The sequence below is a fragment of the Acipenser ruthenus genome, chromosome 3 (assembly GCF_902713425.1).
Source record: "Acipenser ruthenus chromosome 3, fAciRut3.2 maternal haplotype, whole genome shotgun sequence".
Classification (NCBI taxonomy): Eukaryota; Metazoa; Chordata; class Actinopteri; order Acipenseriformes; family Acipenseridae; genus Acipenser; species Acipenser ruthenus.
Genome location: NC_081191.1, coordinates 11,214,756 through 11,238,277, shown reverse-complemented (window position 1 = coordinate 11,238,277; position 23,522 = coordinate 11,214,756). Strand labels below are relative to the sequence as shown.

General features: G+C 35.8%; 1 protein-coding gene across 5 annotated transcripts in view; it reads left to right on the top strand.

The window, feature by feature from the left end:
* The first annotated feature begins 734 nt into the window (after window positions 1–734).
* The window catches only part of LOC117394423 (cytoplasmic dynein 1 intermediate chain 1), a 102,782-nt gene continuing 79,994 nt past the window's right edge, over window positions 735–23,522 (top strand). Inside the window, exons 1-7 of one of the 5 annotated variants that reach the window (XM_033992679.3) lie at window positions 735–889; window positions 991–1,084; window positions 8,543–8,660; window positions 9,421–9,535; window positions 12,683–12,773; window positions 22,206–22,265; window positions 22,861–22,976. In XM_033992679.3, coding sequence (XP_033848570.1) covers window positions 8,553–8,660; window positions 9,421–9,535; window positions 12,683–12,773; window positions 22,206–22,265; window positions 22,861–22,976 — 490 coding nt within the window. In that variant the 5' untranslated portion in view covers window positions 735–889; window positions 991–1,084; window positions 8,543–8,552. Of the gene's footprint in view, window positions 898–990; window positions 1,085–8,542; window positions 8,661–9,420; window positions 9,536–12,631; window positions 12,774–22,205; window positions 22,266–22,860; window positions 22,977–23,522 lie in introns of all 5 variants that reach the window. The other 4 variants (XM_033992677.3, XM_059012209.1, XM_033992683.3 and 1 more) reach the window with 4 other exon arrangements.

Genomic DNA, 23,522 nt, shown 5'->3' with positions numbered 1-23,522 from the left:
ATGCATTTGTTTAAATACTGCATTAACTTCACCGACCATTGTAAATACTCCAGAATAACCCAATATTTATTTTCACCCTGTCGTAGCATTCCACAGAATTTACTATGGCATATTTCAAGGTGGTTTCTTAAGTATTTATTATGGTGCCTGTATATATATATATATATATATATATATATATATATATATATATATATATATATATATATATATAATGAATGAATGAATGAATAAATAAATAAATACAATTTCCAATAGTTTACTAAGCCTACATACACTTAATTTATAATTGTGTCAAATGGGAATGCTCAATCTTTTAAGATTCAATTACTCTAGTATTAGACCTAATACTGCCCCCTAGCCATTTAATAACGGAGTTGTCACTAAAATGTACATTTACAGTATACACTGAAATCTATTATACTTTGAGATTTGGTACAGTAGCTTTATAACTGTCTGTGATTTAAATATACAACTTATAAACAAACAAACAAACAAAGAAACAGAGAAACGAAACAAAGAAACAAACAAACAAAAAAACATGTTAGTAATGTAAACCAGCATCCACGGCAGTAAATACAAAAGTATGTTCTGAGTAACATGAAAACCTATCTGACCCATACCTACATTGATGGGTCTAACTTAACTACCCGTTTTTTTTTTTTTTTATTAACGCATTTTGGCAAAATTATAGTTTGTGAAAAATGTAAGGAGTTAGATTGACAGACTCTAGAAGGGCCTAAGGAGGTGGGATTTCCTGTACATCATCACACAATGATACCCGGCGACTGGGAGTAAGGGAGTACAGACAGTAGCAGAATCAGGTAGCAGTCATACATGGAAGAGCTTTGGTGAAACAGCAAGCAATTCTCTGTCCGAAGTACCGCAGGTAAAGACGTAAGCAATGCAGAGACCATTTCAAACAAATTCAGAATGCAATTCCAGCTACTGCGTGTGTTTATGATACTGTGCCAATTGTTTATATTGCAGATTTCCACAGGGGGAGTGGCTGTCGTGATTGAGCAGCCACAGTGATACAGCAGTTCCTCCATACACAGATACCCACAAGAATATACACAATAAGGTACGTATTTTATTTTTCTATGCATGCATAATATAGCCTAATGTATAATGTTCATTATGGGCATACATAGCACGTCATAAATTCGGTTAAATTTAAAATCAGCCATGCGCTGCCACTACCATTACTGGCAAAGTCTGGTTTCATTATGACGTATAGCAAAAGCTATTAATAAAAATACATTTCTGTACAGTAGTTTATGGGGAAAAAAAACTTCGACAACCAACTTTTGACGCGTTTTATATAATTTACTGTGAAAATGATGTGCTTGTGATCCAGAGAATGGCATGAATGCTCATTATTAAAAACGCGTCATGACAAAGCCAAGGATGCTGAACTCGGTGATGATGACTGAAGTTCTAATATTAATATTGAACTCAAACAACACAAATGCATTCTAGAAAAAAAAAAAAAAAGTTTTACATACCATACATTACATGTATTGTTATACAGATAAATGTGACTACTAGTACAAAGCAATAGGCTGCTTTTAAATGTTTGCTAGACTTTGGTTCTATCTTTGTTAGCCTCATTGTTTATTTGAATGGACGTTTGCTTAAAATGTTTGTGTTGTTGTTGTTTGTTTTGTACAAGTAACATTATCTTTGTCCATCCATGTAAATTTTGTTGTAAGTTTTTTTGTTCTTCTCTGTTTCAGATCTGTGTGTGTCTATGTACCTGGAGTTTTTGTTCATGCAATTTGTTTGAATGATTCGTAATTTCTTAGCTGCCACACTAGACAACATTATTACACACGCATGTTTTGGTCAGCATCAAATTATGTGTTTCTGATCAGCTAAACTAGTAATATAATCGAGACCAGCAGGGTTGACTATAAAATGAAAAAAAAAGTATTCGAATTTAATGAGGACGAGGCTCTGTTTATTTTCAGCATTTCAGTAACAGGAATGACTCCATTTTCATTCCAACCATGTTAACCATTTTGTTCTCCCAAACAGTATAAATACTGTACAAAAAACAGACATGCTGTTAATTGTGTCACAATCACCACGAAACTGAGAGAACTATCAACATCTTTAACTTAAAGAACATGGATTTTTGAAGTTATGTCACCCAAATACTGGATTTGATGCAGAGAAGCATTTGTAGCTCTTTTTAAAATGTTTTTTTTTTCACTAAAATACTTCTGGTGAGTTTTTGATTATATTAAATACCTGATTGAAAGCCTTGTACAGAGCTTAGCATTACAATATTAACTGTTTAAAATAGTAATAAAACATTTTTAAAAACTCCTACTAGAGCTATTTTTGGAAGTCACCCTTATAAAAGTATACCATAGTAAAAGCATAATAAAGCATAGTGAAAGCAATGCAAAGCAATGTAAAGAACAGTGAGGTATGGTAACGGATATTCATTAACATGGTGTAAACCAGGGTACTTTATGGTTAATAGGTGGTATTACCATGGGAAAAGCATGGTAAATGTGCAAAAATACCATGGTAAACTTGCATAAGGGCAGCTTATTTCAGGATTTATATTTGCTCATGGCTGGCTGTCATGTAAGAAACATCCTTATAAGCAATTAGAGAGCTAAGATAATAAAACTTCAGTCTGTTTTTCAAATGTGAAATCCCCTGACATTATTATTATTATTATTATTATTATTATTATTACTATTATTTATTTTATTTTTATTTTTTTTGTTTAAATTAAATTACTGTTTTTTACCTTAATAAAAACATGTATTTCATTTAAAATTGTTTTTTTGTTATTCTTGTTTTCATTTTATATTATTATTATTATTATTATTATTATTATTATTATTATTATTATTATTATTATCCCTTAGTAACTGTAACATAGTGGAGGTATACTTCTACATGAAAAAGATTAAATGTGTATATGAAGAAGGTATAGTTGTAGGTCACAGTGGCCAGATTTAGCCCTGTCATCTGATTAAGGACCCAATATATCCTTGAACTATACATTTGTGCTCTCCTTAGAATCAACCCATTTTGTTGTATGATACATACTGTTAGCATGGGATATTGGTATTGAAGAGCATATAAGTACAATATGTATTAGTGTTACATTCAAACTAGGGTTGTGCATGTACTTAGATTTTAAGTAATTCCCTTTTGCATGTTTTAAGTTGTCAGGTATAGGGTTGTCAAAAATACCGATACTTTGATACTACCGCGATACCAAATTTCAAAAACGGTTCTGATTTTCATTAATTATGCATTCGGTAATACCGAAAAACAGAAAGTATCGGAGCACTCTGTGCTTGTATAATGAAAATTGCGTGTTTGCGTCCTTCATGTAAAAGACGGAGTCGATCAATAAAAAAATAAAATAAAAAAGCTTACCTTCTGTCCGCGCAGGGACACCATATACTCCAGGTGGAAACAATGACAACGAAACAGCCAGGATTCAGGAGTAAAAGGTTAAGATGGGAGGCACACAAGCTCACTTAGAAAAAGAGAACAGCAGGAGTGCTGAAGTATTTCGCTTATGAAGTGAATGCAGGGCAAAGCAAACGATCCTAAAGCAAATGCAAATATGCAAACGGTGCTTTGAGACTGTACAACAAAAGGAGGCAACACCTCAAATTTAGCGAAGCATGTGGCGGACAGGCACTCTGACCTCTTCAAATAATTCAGACAGGTTAGTGACAGCGTAGATTATTGAATGAATGCATCACATATATAAATTAAATACATGTCCTCAATGAAAACGATGGGGAAATGTGAAATTAAGAAAGCATAGCTAATTTAGCACTAATGTGTACGGTGTTGTGCTCTACGTTGGGGTGATAGATAGTATTTGTTTGCCTTCACAAAAAAACACCTTTATTTAATGTTGTGATAACACTTCACTAAGACCTGACTTACCCGTTTCATATTATTCAGGAGTTTAGTGACTCGTGTCCAATGAAATTCCATGTTTCCTAATTCAAGAGCCAATCACTGCTCTTAAAGGCATGAATTGGCATTATTGTATATTAGTTCACACTGCCAGAGACATTTAGGCTTACTTTATCATGCCACTAAGGTCAGACCAGGTTGGGAAACTAAAGTCATATCACATATTCCCTTGGCCCGGAGTTAGGCAGGTTTACATAGTTGGGCCAGGGAGTCCCATCATGAATATATAAAACAAAAGTCATAACCTTTCTCATAACTATAGGTGTCGACATGAGAGGTAAGGGGTATTTGAAATAAAAAAACAAAAAAGTTTAAACCATGACTTCAGCCATGCCTCATATACATGCAGTAATCTAACAGCATGCATTTAATCCTGAGATAATTAAAACAAAAAAAAAAATCAATAAATCATTTAAAACACTAGTATCCAGCATTGTAACCAGAGCTGACATTCTACCAAGGTCAAACTTAGGTCTCAAGCTATAGCTGGCAGTATTGATCTGACTGCTTGGTATTTACTATTCAACCTCCAAATCTATTACATGGCAAACCAACATAGAAAATTAAGGAGTCTTTTGTACTTTAGCAGAATTTTTACATGAGCATCAGCATTGATGATGCAAAAAAACAACCGAAGACACGACCTTGGTGTCCTGATAGCTAGTGACGGCGATGCTAGTATCTTCCTTCCGTGCCTTAATTTAAGACATAAAAATGAATAGCCTATGTGAGGATCGGTCTGGAGTGGTCACTGAAGCAGCCTCAACAGCGAACTGAAAAAATAAATAAAGGATGGGCTTCATTATTATTTGTTTATTTAGCAGACGCCTTTATCCAAGGTGACTTACAGAGACTAGGGCATGTGAACTATGCATCAGCTGCAGAGTCACTTACAACAACGTCTCACCTGAAAGACGGAGCACAAGGAGGTTAAGTGACTTGCTCAGGGTCACACAATGAGTCAGTGGCTGAGGTGGGATTTGAACTGGGGACCTCTTGGTTACAAGCCTGTTTCTTTAACCACTGAACCCCACAGCCTCCAATGTTATGTATATTCTTTGCAAAAAAAAAAATACCTGAATGCACTATATTTCAATAGCGTTGTAAAATGTAATTCATGTAGCCTACAGCACATCTGTTAAAACATGTTTATTGAGCCGGTTCAGGAAGATTTAGACCATGACCCTAAGAGAAGAGAGACCGAGGCATTACTGCAGAGCATTGGCTTATCCCCCGAGCCACCACTAGGTACTGATAGGTATTATAATAGCACAAAAAATTGGTTCATTTTTTAACATATTTAAAAATGGCATATTTCTTGCACATAATAAAATATGGCAATTTACCTGCAGGTTAAGACAGATAACTGACAAAACAAGATAGCAAAACCTGGTAATGATTAAAAAACTGGCAAGAAGAAGCTCTAATGTGTTTAGGAACGAGCAGCACAATTAGTATTCTATAAGTTGGGTCCTGTATGAAACAGCCGTGACAATAATGTTTTAACAAAATCTAAATTGATCAGCATTTCCTCTGCTAATTGCATTTCCTAAGAATGAAAATTATCATTCTGCATTATAATTTCTCGTATTTTCTGTAGTTTGTTTTAATTTCTGTGACAATGGAAGAGAATGTTAACAATGTTCTGCATTTCTTTTTTTATTATTATTTTTTTTAATAAGGAGAGTTTCACGTATATTCACGTATATTTCTTCCAGTGTAACTGCTTAATGGATTTTAATGTACACAGACAGCATAGAGTTACTAGTTATGTCAAGTATTATAAAAACATGCTGTCCTAGAATAATATATTTTCTTATAAATGGTTTTACTGTTTTATTCCTATTCACTTGCAAACATTTGATTCATTTTGTTATTGGAAAATGTTGATATTTACAGCAAAGATAATTTAGAATTGTTTTGCCCTCATTTGTCTTTTAACAGTTACTATATGTTTTTGTTTTAATTTGTGAATATCTTTTTTGTTTAGCAGTGGAATGGGTAAAAGAATCAGAGCTTCAGCTATAGTGAAATTAGGATCATTTTCCCTGCAAACCTAGAAACTATATTTATATTTTTCCCTTCAATCATAAACATGCCTATACTGAATTTGAGATATGTTTGAAATAACATGACCTATAAGTAACAGGTCATTTGTAAATGTCAGAGTTTAAGTGATAGTGTTTTGTTTACGATCATTAGCACTGTTTTCACAATAATAAACAATAATAAACAAACATAAAGTTATTTTTAGACAGTGTCATATTAGCCAAACACACCTAGTACTGTTGATTTCCCCATTGGGAAAGCTGAAAGCTTGAACACAATGTTTATAGTATGTGTTTCTTTTGGAAGTGAGTAAAAAGAAACTGTAGGTATCGAGACAACAAGATTAATGGGATCAAAATCTTCTCTAAATGCAAATTTAAGGCATCAAGTGCAGTGGAACCCAGCACAGGCTATGAAGACAGAACCTAACACTTGGTTTAAAATACACAATTATGCTTCCCATTTTTTAAATTATTACAATTATTTTGCTGCTGTTGACAAAAATGTTTAGGTTCAAGATCATAAGAGTTTCAGCTTCTGTTTTTTATTTTTTGTTTTAATTTAGAAAGTTTGTGCCACAGTTTCCTGGTATCTTATTAAATCATGTGCTGCAAGTCAGACTCCTTTCCATGGCCCCAGCCTCACTCTGGGTTAAGGGGGATATTGCTATCTGTTATAATAGGCTCTTGTCGTGATTTGATACTATGATTACTACTCATACTACACAAGTCCATCACGCATTAGGAACCAGAGGAAATATTTTTATGGCCACTCATACTATATGGTCATCACTGTCTTCTCGTTCATATGTTACCACAGATGACGTTAATGCAATATATTAAAAAAAAACAACCAAAAACTGTAGAAGGTCAGAAACAACCAAGGTCCAAGGAACCCTATGTAAAAGCAGTTGGATCACAAGTTTAATTGGGCCAGATCCGGTACCGCTGACTGCGTTACTGCAATAACTTGAGTCATTTTTTTTTCACAAAACAACCAGGAAATTGGTAGAAAGATACAACGATATTTAAAAGCATTTGGATTGCAAGTCCTATGTGGGTCAAATTTGGTCATGTGTTAGGGAATCTACAGTAACTCCTGTCTTTTTGTTCTCTTAAAATATACTTGTAGAGCACCTACTGTACTTTGCTGAGACTTACACAAACTTTTTAATTGGTAGCATAGAAACACTATTTTTTTAAGGAAAAACTAAAATACATTTACATTAAAATACATAAAGTGTAGCATGAGTAGTTTGGATTCTCAACCTTTCATTCAGTAACTTACTGTAAGTATTACAGACTTAACATTCATATTTTGTCTTATGGGGCTGTGTTTAACTTAACTATGTTATGTTTAGTTAAATGATATAATAACACACTGCAGTGACTTGAATCTAGTTATGGTCCTTATCCTTTAATGATTCTGTCAGATTAATTTATTGGCAAGACCAATTGGGATCTTTGCTGGGAGGGTAGATTTGCAAAATTAAGAGATGACTTCTTATAAAACACATGTTTATTGTGACCACAGAAACCACTAGTACACTCAAAGGCTATATAGCGGATTTAGCTAATACAACCAAGTTAACATTATTGTATGATTGGCAATATTAGATTTATTAATACCAGTATTTATGTATTAAATATTTCTACATTGTTCACTTACAATTCCCTTTGCGGTGATTACCTGAAAGTGCCACTTTTATTATTATAAACTGATTATATCTACTATAGTAATAAATCTGACAACTGTAAACAAACTATACACAATGTTAATATGAAATGACCAGCTTCTTACTAATATTTTACAGGTGATATGCAATATGTTATTAACCAATCACATTTTATATTATTGCAGGTATGACCAGGTTTGTATTTAGTATCATAGCAGTTGTATGAGCCAAGTAAATTAATATGACTGAACTATGTTCAACGAGAGAAGGTCAACACATGCAGGTCAGCAAACATATGTGATTTTAGCTCCAGTTTGAGATTTTTTCATGAGTCTGGCTTATAGTATATAATAATGATGTGCTGAAGTTGCCCCCTACAAAATAGTATGTGAGAATGACAGCATCACTGATGAAGAAAAGCCGATCAACCACCACTGGCTTTCAATAAATAAAGCAACTAGACTTGTATTAAGTCATACTGGCAAGTTGCAATATTATATTAAAAACAGTAGGCAAAAGAATAAATAAATAAAATAAAACCTGACCAGCCCTTGTTGGTTAAGTGAAGACCCCCACCCCCCCCCACCCATGTTCTAGAAACTTTCGATTTTTATAATGTTGAAAATCCTTTCCACTTTCCTTGTTTCTTTCTCGCATGTGTTAATAACCGTCAACCAGCAACAGACATTCCAACCATTATCTTTCAGTAAGACGTTTGTTCAGGGCTGTTAAATGAGCAGAGATCCCAACTTTTCCCACAGGTCTCCCTTGGTCTCAATAAATTATTTGCACAAAATTGTAGTGAGTTTCCACAATCTGACATTTCTTTTTTTTTTTCATATCTTGCAGGTGGGTTAAAATGTCGGACAAAAGTGACCTGAAAGCTGAGCTGGAACGCAAAAAGCAGCGCTTAGCTCAGATACGGGAGGAAAAGAAGAGAAAGGAAGAAGAAAGAAAAAAGAAAGAGGTAAAGAAATTAAGAACAAAGGTTCATGGTTAGCAGGTATCAATTTTATCATTTATGTTGCGCAGCAATTTTTGATAAAGATCCTTCAATACACTCTCAGCTTTGCGGGGCACTTGCTTTACCATTCTGATAATCACTATTTTGTATTCTGAATAGCTTGAACTGTGATATTTTTGTATGCCCAACAAAGCCCCTGTGGAGTCTAAGTGTCCCATTCCCCCGTCTTCACTTTTTTTTCTATAATGCAGCTTTCACTGCCTAAAAAATAGATTTAGGGGGTGGGGAGAAACAAGATAAAATACAAGAAGAAAGCTTTGCTTCAGTCAGTCAATGCATGTGAGTCACTGTTGGATATTTCTTAGGGTAAACATCAGGGAAGGCCAAAAAAAGTATTTTGTTAATTTTTAAATTAGTAAATTGCTTTAATCATTCACATACTGGGGCCTACTTAGAAAACACTGAAGACTGTTTTCAGGAATGTTTTGTTTGGGACTGTTTTTGTAAAAGCCCATTTTCATTAATTCAATCAAGCTTGAAGTTAATGAAACACTTTTGAACTGTTTTAGAGATGGTTTGTTAGTTTATTTTTATTTTTCAAAGCCCTATTTAACCCGGAAAAATATTAATAAACAATGTTTTTATTGGTATGCCCCCTTTGACTGTGGTGTTTAGCTTTGTTTCTTTTGTGTCTTTTACGGTAAACAGTAATACTGAATTTCTTCATTTCCATTTCATGCTTGTTTCTCACTCAACATATCAGTCCGAGATGCAGCAAAAAACAGAGCCAGTTCATGAAGATTCAGACCTTGACCGTAAGAGAAGAGAGACGGAGGCATTACTGCAGAGCATTGGCATATCCCCCGAGCCACCACTAGGTACTGATAACTACGTCCTTATCTCTGCAATGTGTATTAATATAGCATGCAGCACAAAAAATTGGTTCATTGTTTAACATATTTAAAAATGCCATATTGCTTGCAAACAATACAGTAATTTACCTGCAGATTGAGACAGATAACTGACAAGACAAGATAGCAAGAAGAAGAACAGTGGCAAAGAAGAAGCTCTAATGTGTTTAGGAACGAGCAGCACAATTAGTATTCTATAAGTTGGGTCCTGTATGAAACAGCCGTGACAATAATGTTTTAACAACTGCCACTTCTTGTTGGCTAAAAATTAAAGATTTATAACAACATTATTAGATTTTATTATTTTAAAGTTCAGTCTCCAAGGTTTTGAAATCCATTCCTCAATCTTTTGTTAGCTTTAGTGGCAATGCAAATAACTTTTTGCTGAGCATTTTAGAAATATATATATATATATATATATATATATATATATATATATATATATATATATATATATATATATATATATATATATATTTTTTTTTTTAATAATATGTTAATAAAATCAAAATGGATCAATATTTGCTCTGTTAATTGCTTTAAAATGCCTTTTCCGAGATGAAAGTTATTTTAATGGGCCCCTTCACTGCTCCTCATTGTAATTTCTATCACTGAGACGTGTTTTGTACCTTAAGAAGGTTCAGAAAACATATTAGAAATAAGAAGTTGGAACTAAACAACTACAAAGGGGCATTGCAAAGGGAGCTGAAGCTAATGTAGGCTAGTGAAATTGTAAAACCTCCACAGTTGTACCATTTTATGGTATATTATGCATGTTCTACCCATTAATGTTCATTGTGCATGCCTATTTCCATTATGTTGAACTCATCTTGTTTGATTTTAGCTTATAGTTTAGAATGTATTTAACTGAACTAATGTTTGAAGCTATTATACTGTTTTGTCTCTCCTAAATAAATTAGTATATCTATACCAACTACGATATTTTACACTGACACAATTGAAGATTTAATAATTGTTTTACCTGTTACAATATTTTCTTTTAATAAATGTGTTTTTGTGCACTAAAATCAGTGCTAACGAACACATGCACTGGATCAGAGAAATAAAGCTGTAATTCACCATTAAGGAAAAACTTGAACAGCATGGTCCAGTCTGACTAATCATGGAAAACCTTGTGCAGGACTAAAGTTATTTTTGAGTGATTTGTATAAAAAGCAGCAACAGAAGCTATTCATTAATGTGATGAACGATGTCTCAAGCGAGACTGCCAGTTTTGTTGAATTGTCCCAAAATGTTTGTGGTGGTTTTGCAATGAGGACTGTTGAGACCAACAAGTTGTTTTCCTAACAAGTTTTTCACAGGGCAAACATTTGGGGGGGCTCATGGAGCGTGTATGTCGCCTGTGCCCATAAGTGAAATAAGCCAAACACTCCATGAACATTCATTGACTTTTTTATATAACAAGTAAAACAAGGAAAACAAAGTATGTTTAGCCCTAAATTAAACCACTGAATTTGGAGAATTACTTTCCTTAGATCAAGCTCTGCATTCATTTGATTTGAATGAATGCAAGATAGATTCCAAAACAAGATCCCTTAAAAAAGCCTTGAGCACGAATGAGTTATTCAGCACTAGAAATTTGGCATAGCCGACAAAACTTTTTTTTTAATACATGTAAGGCATGAACTGGATAGTATCACTGACAACTGTGGAAAAAAGGTTATGGGATTAACTTTTGTTGGATGCTTTAAAAAATTTTAACACCATATGACTATACTACAATGTTATATTTCATAAACATAAAGACTTCTGCCATGTTACTATTTTTACATGCATTCATATTGCAAAGGTCAATAATTAATTTTTATAAAGCTAAAGTAATATTGTAGCTAAGCTAATAAACCAAACAAAACATGTGTAACTCCTTCTATTCAGACTTTATTTATTATTGTCATGTTTCCATAGTTAATTATAGAATGAATCATAAGTGAGGTGTACAGAAAAAGAAACTTTTAGACTTAAATAAATGTTTTGCTGACTGATAAACCTGTACTGTACCTGTACTATAGTTCCCAATTACAGAACTCAATGGGAAAAAAGTGCTATATTAGTATATTTACATTCAATCTGTTGTGATTACAGAACTGTGTTCATGGGAATTAATCTAATTTTCTACAGGACAGTGGCGACTAGGACAGTGTATTCTGTCTTTGAAGAATCAGCTTCGTCTGGTTTTGGAGGACAGTTCAGTCTCTGTTTGCATACAATTCATGCTATAGAACAAGGTTGCAGTTTAACATTTTCCAACTGTTTTAGAAGGGGTCAGAAGTTTATTGTATTTCTTTGAAACAGCAGTTAACATTTTGGGAATATGGCCCTAAATTTGTGGGAGATTTCATATTATTTTTTATTTAATAAACCAAAAGGTAAGCTGTATGTAATTATTATTACTGAACCCAGTTTACTTATGATTCTGCTATATGTATTATTGACTCATGACAGACTGTGGCGTGGTAGCATCACAGCCCAGATGATATTTACAGGGAGAGAGACTCAGACACAGAAAGCTGCAAGATTAATGTGCTCTTTAATAAAAACAATAAACGGCAAAAGGGCCAAAACAAAAGGTTCTAAAAACTCACGACTGCAAACGAGACGGGACAGCACAGCACAGAACACAGACCTCCACCTCTATCACCAACATTAATCCTACTAACTCTAATTACCACCTGGGAACACCTATTTTGACAGGGAGAAATTTACCCCCCTCCCTGCCAAACTACTATTCCCTACACAAACACACACCCGTGCACCGTCAGGGCTTTCACCCTGCCACACAGACCAAAAGCAATATGAATGGTTTGTAAAATGCAGAAATGAGTCTATGACTGTCCAAAGGTTTTATAGTTGTTTTGCTACACCCTGACCCTGTTTAATAGTTCATGTTCATTTTAAAATTCAAACTGTAAAAAATGTTTAGGAATACATTTGACTTTCTTTCTTTCTTTTTTTTTTCTTTTTGATTTTTGCTTTAACCATTTCAATCCATCCTGTTAATTTAACCCTCTTTTGTTTGCTGTGCCTGACACTGCTCTCCATCAGTGCAGCCGCTACATTTGTTAACATGGGATACCTGTTATTTTCATTATTTAGTCCCAACCCCTATGTCTCCTTCTTCGAAATCAGTGGGCACGCCCAGCGAAGCAGGCAGTCAGGACTCAGTTGAGTGTGGAGCAGTCGGAAGGTATGCCAAACAATGTATTCATTATGTATGATGAGTGTTTGTTTTGTACACCACCTTTATGCTTGAGGATTGAGGATGTAAAGTAACAGAATAGTATGGGATATGTTTCATATATTATTAATACAGCCAGGTTAACCATTGCATTGCAGCTTGAGCCTATAGCAGGAGTTCTTAAACTGGTATCCTGTAGATGCTTCAATAATATTAGTTACAGTCTTTTTTCACATGGGGGTGGGGTTCGGTGAGATGAAATGAAGTGAAAAAAAGCACTGTAACCGCTTCTGCAATAGTGCATGGCTCTTTTGTCAAGTGGTTAAAAAATGAAATAAAATGTTTTCATGCAGTGCTTTGCTAATTATCATAAAACTGATTACAGCTGTCTTTGTTAACATTTGTGTCATTATATTGATAAAATAATAAATGTTTCCTCTGTTTGCAGTGTTATGCAAATACAGTATAGGATTAAAACAGCAGAGATGAAAAGACTTCCGTCTGGATTTGAGCTTTTATTCAGGTTCAGGCTTGGTTCAGGCCTGGTTCAGGCTTGGCTCAGGCTTGGCTCAGGCTTGGCTCAGGCTTGGCTCAGGTTTGGTTCAGGTCTGCTCCAGACTTGGTTCAGGCTTGGTTCAGGTCTGCTCCAGACTTGGTTCAGGCTTGGGTCAGGCCTGGTCCAGGCTTGGTTCAGGCCTGGCTCAGGCTTGGTTCAGGCCTGGTCCAGGCTTGGTTCAGGCCTGGTTCAGGCTTGGTTCAGGCTTGGCTCAGGCTTGGTTCAGGTCTGGTTCAGGCTTGGTTCAGGTCTGGTTCAGGCTTGGTTCTCAAATTCAATCTCCTTCTTTTTATGATGTTTGCAATCATTCTGAGTCTTCTAAGTTCTGCTGAATTTCCAGACAGTTTGGCAAAATGCACCGCAAGTTCGATAACCAGGTTCACTTTTAACTTTTACCTGTGAAGCTGTTGTTCTTTTCTGGCGTGCATGTATGCTTTTGCAACACCTTTACAAGGACAACTGCCCTTGAATGACATATCAAACATGACAGAAATGTAAGTTAATATGGAAAGAAATAAGAATAATCTGCAGGGCTGCAACCACACTCAGTAACCCCCTCCTCGCATTGACATGTTGCATGGGACTCCACACAGATGTCACACTGTCGCAGCAGAACCAAGAACCACTCAGATCCCAAACATCATAAAAATGTTATTAAAATAGCATTTGAAACTATTGTGTCACATCTCTCATCTCTCCTGTCAAGCTAGTCTGCAGTAAAAGCACGGCAAACTGTAATCAAGCTTAGTGGAAGCATGGCAAACCATAGGTATGCATTAAAGCCTAGATAGCATATTTAAAACATACAAAACATGGTAAACCATGATAAATGCAGAATATAACCATTGAAAAAGCATGGAAAGAAATGCTGAATTATTGTATAAATCTCCCATGGTAAACTTTAATGAGGGGTAATCCCCCCCAAACTGATCCTCTGCAGCATTAATCTTCTTTTCTTGCTCTAAGTATATATTTCTGATTATTGCACTTTTCTTTTTAAACATTCTGAACTGGGACAACAGATTTAGGTAAGGATAAGTGTGAATTGTGTTGGTTTTGTGTTGTGAACTGGGTGTAATTTTCTGAACCTCAGGCACATAAAAACAATGCAATGTCTATTAGCCAATAGCTATTTTAATTTGTATGAGCATTAAGCTATATCTGTAACACACTTTTAAAAAATCCATAACATTTACACACAGCGTAATTTAATACCACTAAAACTATTTCCCAAACATATAGCAATAGTTACTAGCATATTTACATTTTGAATGATACTAAGTTATCCTAGATGTTTTCGAGATGGTGATAAATATTATACTGTAGCTTTTGAAATGTAGGAAACGAGAATGTTGTGTTACCTGTTATAGGGGTTTTGTGACACACATCCCCAGACACATCTGTAAATACAAAATTGTAGCCAGTAAATCACTTCCATCCGCCGTATGTAAAAATGTATGTTTAACATGCAGGCAGAGGGGTGAACAGACAGACAGATAGAAAAACAAAAGCCTCCATATACAACAGACTTTCAATAACTTGTCATATCAGAATAGGTTACGTGATTTTATGACAAGTGATACAGAATTAGATAAGTGATTTATGGCATGTAAATGTGACATACGGATAGATGGACAAAGAGACAGTCAATCTTCATAAACTCCCAGTCTACACTGTAGACACATGAAAGCTCTTTCAAGCTCAAGTAATACTATTCCAAAGCATGCAGAATCTGTCATTGTTTGAAATGTAATATAGCCTTCCCCTGGGGGGTCACACTTAACCTATGGTTGAGTATAATATTTCTTGGCCGCATCTCATTCTGTGGTTCACAAAGAGCTGTTGTCCCGCTGCCGGTGAGATTACCAGAACCCACTGGCAAGCATAAGCTATATGGCAAGCCAAATTATCATTTAGAGATATCTCAAATTGCATTTAAGATATCTTGAAATATTTAGAGATATTTGTAAAACATTTCCAGATATCTCAAATTGAATTCCAGATATCTTTAATTGTACAGTTTTTAAGGTATCTAAAATTACTTTAAATATATTTGTAAATCAATTTGAGATATCTAAAAATGAAATGAAATCTCCAAACTGATTTACAGATATCTTTAAATACTATGGAAACCATATGGATTGTGCTAGCATGGCACACCAAACTGTCATTTAGAGATATCTTAAAATGAGGGTTTCAATTGAAGATATCTTCAAATAACTTCCTGTTCATTTAAAGATATCTCTAAATCAATTGAAGATATCTTCAAATAACTTCCTGTTCATTTAAAGATATCTGTAAATCATTTGAAGATATCTTCAAATAATGTCCTGTTCATTTAAAGATATCTGCAAATCATTTCAAGATATCTTCAAATAGCTTCCTGTTCATTTAGAGATATCTCTAAGTCATTTAGAGATATCTCTAAATAACTTCCTGTTCATTTGAAGATATCTTTAAATGGGCAGGAAGTCCATTGAAAACATAGAGCATTTTCACAGGAAGTCATTTCGAGATATCTTGAAATGATTTAGAGATATCTCTAAATGAACAGGAAGTTATATGCACGTGAATATAACCTAGCATACTGTATATGTTTTGTTTTCTTTTTTTTAAATTTAGTCGTCGCCAATTATTTTACCCCGGTTTTCATCCCAATTTAGCATGCCCAATTATTATCTGTCTCCTCGGCTCACCTCTTGCAACCCCCCCGCCGACTCGGGAAATGGAGGCTGGAACACGCGTCCTCCGAAACGTGCTCCTGCCATTCTCCGCATTTTCCATTTGCCATTTTTGTCATTTTCCGCACTGCAGAGCCACAGCAATGCCACCAGACCTGTAGTGCCGGAGGACAACACAGATCTGGCGGCTCCACTGCAGAGCCACAGGCGCCCTATCGGCCACAGGGGTCGCTGATGCGCGGTGAGCCGTGGATTCCCCTGCCGACCTAAACCCTCACTACCTGGGCAGCGCTCAGCCAATTGTGTGCCGACCCCTAGGAACTCCCGGTCACGGTCGACTGTGACATAGCCTGGATTCGAACCTGCGATCTCCAGGCTATAGGGCACATCCTGCACTCCGCACAGAGCGCCTTTATTGGATGCGCCACTCGGGAGCCCCCAGCATACTGTATATGTACTGTACACAAAGTGTTAAAACCTTAGGATTCCTCTTATATTGTAGGTCTTTGAGCTGCCGTGTACCATCTTCAAAACATATTGTTACCTTATTAATGCATTATTTAATTGATGTAATCGATTACTATATTTATGCCTGAATGTTTGTGCCAAATAAGACATCCTTCTATAACTGTACTTCTTTGTCTTAGTCATATATGGTAGATGGGTTTGCAGACATACTGTACTGTTTACATATAGAAAAACAGATGGGCTGCAGTGAATGACAAGGTTGTGATTGCATCAGAACCCTGAGATGCAATTATAACCTAAAGTAATTCACTTCATCCCCATTCGTTATTTTTATATAACGTACGGATTCCACGACTTTGACGGTTTATATCAAAGGCATTTTTCTTTCTTGTGTTTTTGTTTTCTTGGTCTCTGATGAATAATTCTCTGGCTTCTAGTGTGGGGATTTCAAAATGAGAAGACCTTTTCAGGGCTTGGAATTTAAAAATGGCAGTCAGCAGTTTAAAAGACATAAAGAGAATTCCAAGGAAAATTGTTGGGAAAGTCATAAATGTGCCTTTTTTTAATAGGTTGATATGCAATTATAGTACTTATCCATATATTATATTTTAATAATGTAGTAAGCTGATGTAATATTATAAACATGTGCAATATTACATCTCCCTAACACAACTTTGGTAACAGAGTCATCTCTACTGGCTTTAAAATATACAGTGGTCAAGTGAGGAATAAAAAAACAAGTTGTCTTTAAAGTCCTTGTTTCCTGTAGTTTTCTGAACACATTTACCACAGTCCTGCATGATAGAAACCGTTTTTATGAGCAGTTATCATACTCTTTAAGTTTTTGCCACTAATTGTATCCTTGCTTAAAATGTATTTTGCCCTTTTTGCAAATCAGTGCAACTTCATCAAACTAAAAATACAAAGTTTTATTTTTAAATTGTTCCAACTTTAGAAAGTATAGCACAGTGCAGAGTGGAGCGCTCATAAACGCCACTCTTCGCTTTCTTCCTCTGAAACCGCTCGCTCCATGGCTTTTATTTCCCCAGTCCGCTCCCCTCGTGCTCCGCTCCGGTGCTTCTAATTCTGCAGCCAGCTCCGCTCCACTGCGAGTGTAAATCGCTTCCGAAATGTAGAGCTGAGCGAACCGGTTCCTTTGAAATCGGGTACCCGGTTCCTGCTTTGGTACCGACAAACCGCAAACAAATATCAGGGATCCGGTTCCAGTGAGTACGATTATGTTTTTAGTAAAACTGATTATTAAAACATTAATTTCTGTCAAAAATACATTTGATAACTATAATTGACACATTCACAGCAATAATGGTTTTTTTAAGTTTCTTTTTTTATTTTACTTATTAATTTTGTTTGTCTTATATTTACTTCCTTGGAGAATAATTCAATCTCACTGTTACATGAAGTGATGAAAACGCTTTGGGTAAAGTGAATCTTCTGCATCTCGGTGGGTTCATTCGCAAGACACAAGCCGAACACGACACGATTTCAGCTATCTAAAAAAGTAATTTAATCCCAAACCAATGGGGTCGTATTTCGGCTTGGGATCCTAACATACACTGACCCTTTTGCACATACCATGTGGTTAAAGATTTTTTTAATTGCATAAGCTTTGTGAAATCTGCAGTTAACATGGTTCATATACAAGCACACAATGGCTTTTGCTGTTGTAATAAAACTCTTACTGTGCAAATTGGATATTATTGATTATTTTGTTAATTTTAATTATACAGGGCGAGTTTTTTCGTGCGCACGCTCCACTCCACGCTCCTTGCAAAATGGTCCCGCGCCACTCCTGGTTCCGCTCGCACTCTGCTCCGCTCACATGCTCTGGCACAGTGTCTATATTTACAGTGGTAGCCATAAATAGTGCATCTCACACTGAGTTTTACCATCAAAGCATTTTAAAAGTGTGTTGAGTAAAAATAAAAACTAGCCTACTGAGGTTTCTCAACACAAGTCAATAAATTCACCATTTTATTTTTTAATAAAGATCAACCTTTTAGGTCAAATTCAAATCAGTACAGGTTAAATTAAAGTCATGTCTGGTACTAATATCGATGCAATTATTATTTTCATCTTTCAGCATGTAATGCATGTTAAAACTGAGAGACAAATTAAACCTTGCTTAACAAGGACCTGATAAATCCAGATTCTGTCTTGATTATACTTACTGGTGTGCCAGGGGTGGGTGGTAAGTGGGATATGTAGACATTGTCGAAGTGTCATTGTGTCACTTGACAGACATACAGTATACAGTACAGTATGTGCAAACGCACAGGTAGTGCCCATGACTAGCAATTTTCGCCAAACTTTTTTTTTTTTTTTTTTTTTTTTAATTTAGTCGTTGCCAATTAGTTATTTTTATTATTATTATTTTCTCCCCAATTTGAAATGCCCAATTATTTTTTGGCTCAGCTCACCGCTACCACCCCTGCGTTGACTCGGGAGTGGCGAAGATGAACACACGCTGTCCTCCGAAGCGTGTGCCGTCAGCCGCCCGCTTCTTTACACACTGCGAACTTACTGTGCAGCCGCCTCAGAGCTACAGTGTTGGAGGACAACGCAGTTCTGGGCAGCTTACATACAGGCAAGCCCGCAGGCGCCCGGCCAGACTACAGGGGTCGCTGGTGCGCGGTGAGCTGAGGACACCCTGGCCGACCTAACCCTCCCTCCCCCCGGGCGACGCTCGGCCAATTGAGCGCCGCCCCCTGGGAGCTCCCGTCCACGGTCGGCTGTGGAATAGCCTGGACTCGAACCGGCGACGTCCAGGCTATAGAGCGCATCCTGCACTCCAGCGAGTGCTTTTACTGGATGCGCCACTCGGGAGCCCCCTAATTTTCACCAAACTTGATCTAATTAATGGCTTTATGAACTTTCTTTATATTAGACTGGTTTAACAGTATAATAAAACAATCAGCCAATCAATAAATGACACAGTATGAAACTCATCTTTGTCAAAAATCCTGATCCATAGCAACACTGGAGCAGCATGTTAATGTACACATTTGATTAATACACAAAAATGTTAAGAATGGATTTAAAATGTATAGCGGTGCAATGCAATATGCACGACCACCGATGCACGAATATTGTCAGTGCTGAATCCAGACCTTCAAAAGGGTTCAAGTAGGACACAGAAATGGGAAAAATAGAATACTGTCATTTTTTGTATATAACGTGTATAACATACCCAGTGTAGAAGGTGCACACCATGTATAACAGGCATGATTAATAAGCATTGGGTTACACCCTTATGTAACAGACACCACAGTATACTATATAGAACACTGTAACTGAAGTGTACGGTGCAGCACATTTAAAACATTCAACTTGTATATAACATTCTCCTACAGTTTGTTAGGACGGGTGCTATACTCTGAAAAGATCTGCATGTCTCTACAGTGAAGGACATGTTGTCCTATTCAGCCCTTTTGCCTTTATACCCTGCTTTGTAGAGCCACTGAAAACTACTTTAGGGTTGATTTATAGAATATCAGAAAGACAATACAGTGAAAAGGGTTAAATGAAAAAAAACTATATATGTATGTACCGTATTCCTTCAAATGTAATACACCCTTGAATTTAAGATGCAGCCCAAATTTCCCACCCTCAATTTGAGGAAAAAATAAAACATAAAATAAAGATAAATTTACGAAGATACAACCTGAATTGCGCATTTAACCCATTTATACAAAGGAATATTAATTTTCAATGAAATGCTGTAAACTCATCTATTAGGAATATTGGTAAAGCGTATTGTATATTGGTAAATGAATATGCCTGCAACAACAACGAATCTCTCCTAGTCATCATCCTCTGAGTTGGAGGAGTCCTCTTTATTACTTGACATCTCCCAGACAATGAATCCCGCTTCTTTGAAAATGGCTGCCTGTATGTCATGGATGATAACGTTTTTGTACGTCTTTTTTGGGGCAGTCAGTCATGTCTTTTGGTGGCGATTTTAGTACTTGCATCACTAAAATTTAAGACGCAGGCCATTTTTGACAAGAAAAAATTGGTTTAAAAAGTGCATCTTAAATTCGAAGGAATACAGTATATATATATATATATATATATATATATATATATATATATATATATATATATATACAGTACTGTGCAAAAGTTTTAGGCAGGTGTGAAAAAATGCTGTAAAGTAAGAATGCTTTCAAAAATAGACATGTTAATAGTTTATATTTAACAATTAACAGAAGAAAAATGTGAGTGAACAGAAGAAAAATCTACATCAAATCAATATTTGCCTTCAAAACAGCATCAATTCTTCTAGGTACACTTGCACACAGTTTTTGAAGGAACTCGGCAGGTAGGTTGGCCCAAACATCTTGGAGAACTAACCACAGTTCTTCTGTGGATTTAGGCGGCCTCAGTTGCTTCTCTCTCTTCATGTAATCCCAGACAGACTCGATGATGTTGAGATCAGGGCTCTGTGGGGGCCATACCATCACTTCCAGGACGCCTTGTTCTTCTTTACACTGAAGATAGTTCTTAATGACTTTCGCTGTATGTTTGGGGTCATTGCAGAATAAATTTGTGGCCAATCAGATGCCTCCCTGATGGTATTGCATGATGGATAAGTATCTGCCTGAACAAACTGCCTTTTCTACAGCCAAATATTTCAAATTTTGACTCATCAGTCCAGAGCACCTGCTGCCATTTTTCTGCACCCCAGTTCCTGTGTTTTCGTGCATAGTTGAGTCGCTTGGTCTTGTTTCTACGTCGGAGGTATGGCTTTTTGGCTGCAAGTCTTCCATGATGGCCACTTCTGACCAGACTTCTCTGGACAGTAGATGGGTGTACCAGGGTCCCACTGTTTTCTGTCAATTCTGAGCTGATGGCACTGCTGGACATCTTCCGATTGTGAAGGGAACTAAGCATGATGTGTCTTTCATCTGCTGCAGTAAGTTTCCTTGGCCGACCACTGCGTCTACGGTCCTCAACGTTGCCCGTTTCTTTGTGCTTCTTCAAAAGAACTTGGACAGTACATCTGGAAACCCCTGTCTGCCTTGAAATTTCTGCCTGGGAGAGACCTTGCTGATGCAGTATAACTACCTTGTGTCTTGTTGCTGTGCTCAGTCTTGCCATGGTGTATGACTTTTGACAGTAAACTGTCTTCAGCAACCTCACCTTGTTAGCTGAGTTTGGCTGTTCCTCACCCAGTTTTATTCCTCCTACACAGCTGTTTCTGTTTCAGTTAATGATTGTGTTTCAACCTACATATTGAATTGATGATCATTAGCACCTGTTTGGTATAATTGTTTCATCATACACCTGACTATATGCCTACAAAATCCCTGACTTTGTGCAAGTGTACCTAGAAGAATTGATGCTGTTTTGAAGGCAAAGGGTGGTCACACCAAATATTGATTTGATTTAGATTTTTTTTCTGTTCACTCACTTTGCATTTAGTTAATTGATAAATATAATCTATTAACATGTCTATTTTTGAAAGCATGCCTGCCTGCCTAAAACTATATATATATATATATATATATATATATATATATATATATATATAACATTGTTTGTTTTCTATTTGCATTGCCCTGGTAAACCGTCAAAGGCATTTGATCCTTTTGTGCACAATGTTTTACTTTGCATGAGGTTAATGGACTAATGTTGATTTGTTTTATTCCAGTTAATAACATTGCATGTTCTTTTCCCCTTCTGTGCTGCATGGCTTTGCTGGTTCTCAACTAGGACCCTACAGTGGGACACTGACCCCTCTGTTCTACAGCTACAGTCTGACTCTGAACTTGGGTATATGTGATTTATTTTTTAAAGTTCTTTGTGTAGATGTGTTACAAACCAATTCATTTCGAAAAAAAATAAAATAAAATAAAATAGAAACAACATTTGTAATTTTTATTTGAAGTATTCATTTCATACAAACTGAAGCTCCCATGAATGATTATTCATTTTGCATTTGTATTTTTTATTTATATATATATATATATATATATATATATATATATATATATATATATATATATATATATATATATATATATATATATGTGTATATATATATCTATATATATGTTGTTGCACCATACATAGTAGTCAGATTATTAGATTATAATGGATATCTTCTTTTGATCCCAGGGAAGTGCTAGGAACTTGTCAGGTAAGTCATTATGGTGGACTTTAACAATGAGTGTCCACTCTTATTGCCCCTGTGTGTGCACATTTAACCCAATGTGATGAACCTTGGTGCTTATTTGTGACCTGCGTGATGACCAATACTCTTACATACAATAGTTAAGACCCTGTAAAACACTGTTTGTAAGTTGCTAGGAGGAAAAAAAAGACATTTCCAAAGTTTATTTATGCCTGCTTGGTTTTGTTCCTGCAGTCGTAGAATGCACAGACTGGGAGCATCTAAAATCACACAGGTGGACTTCCTACCAAAAGAAGTGGTGTCATACTGTAAAGAGACTCAGACCCCACTGGCAGCTCATCCAGCTGAAGGTAACACGCTCTTTATACACAATATAATATTACTGTAAACATTAATATACTGGTGATGTGAACAGTGCTAGAAATTGGGATTAGTATAACCTTTTTTTGTTTTTGTTAGGCCTCCCTCACACGGCTCTACAGTATCTAGGGATATGTTTTGTTATTCTCTATTTACTTTATATTTATTTTTTTCTTATATTTATTTAGCTGTTTAAAATACCTGAATGGTCTGTCATCCCTTTGGATTGGTGCTTTATGTCACCCTGGAACATTCCCTTAGCTGACCATAACCCGACCACAATTGGCTACAGCCTTCCCCAGCCCAACTAAAGAGAGTTTAGAATTCTCTTTAGTTGGGCTAGAATAGTATAGAATAGTAAACATTCACTAGTTTGCATATTTTATATAAAATACACAGTAACGGAATGGAAATTCACAGAGTAATGTCTTGCATAGTTATTTTAACTGTTTTCTGACTACATTTTTCGTAATATATATATATAATAGCAATGTTAAAACAGTACCCTCTAGTGGATAAAGTTTCAAAATGCAGCT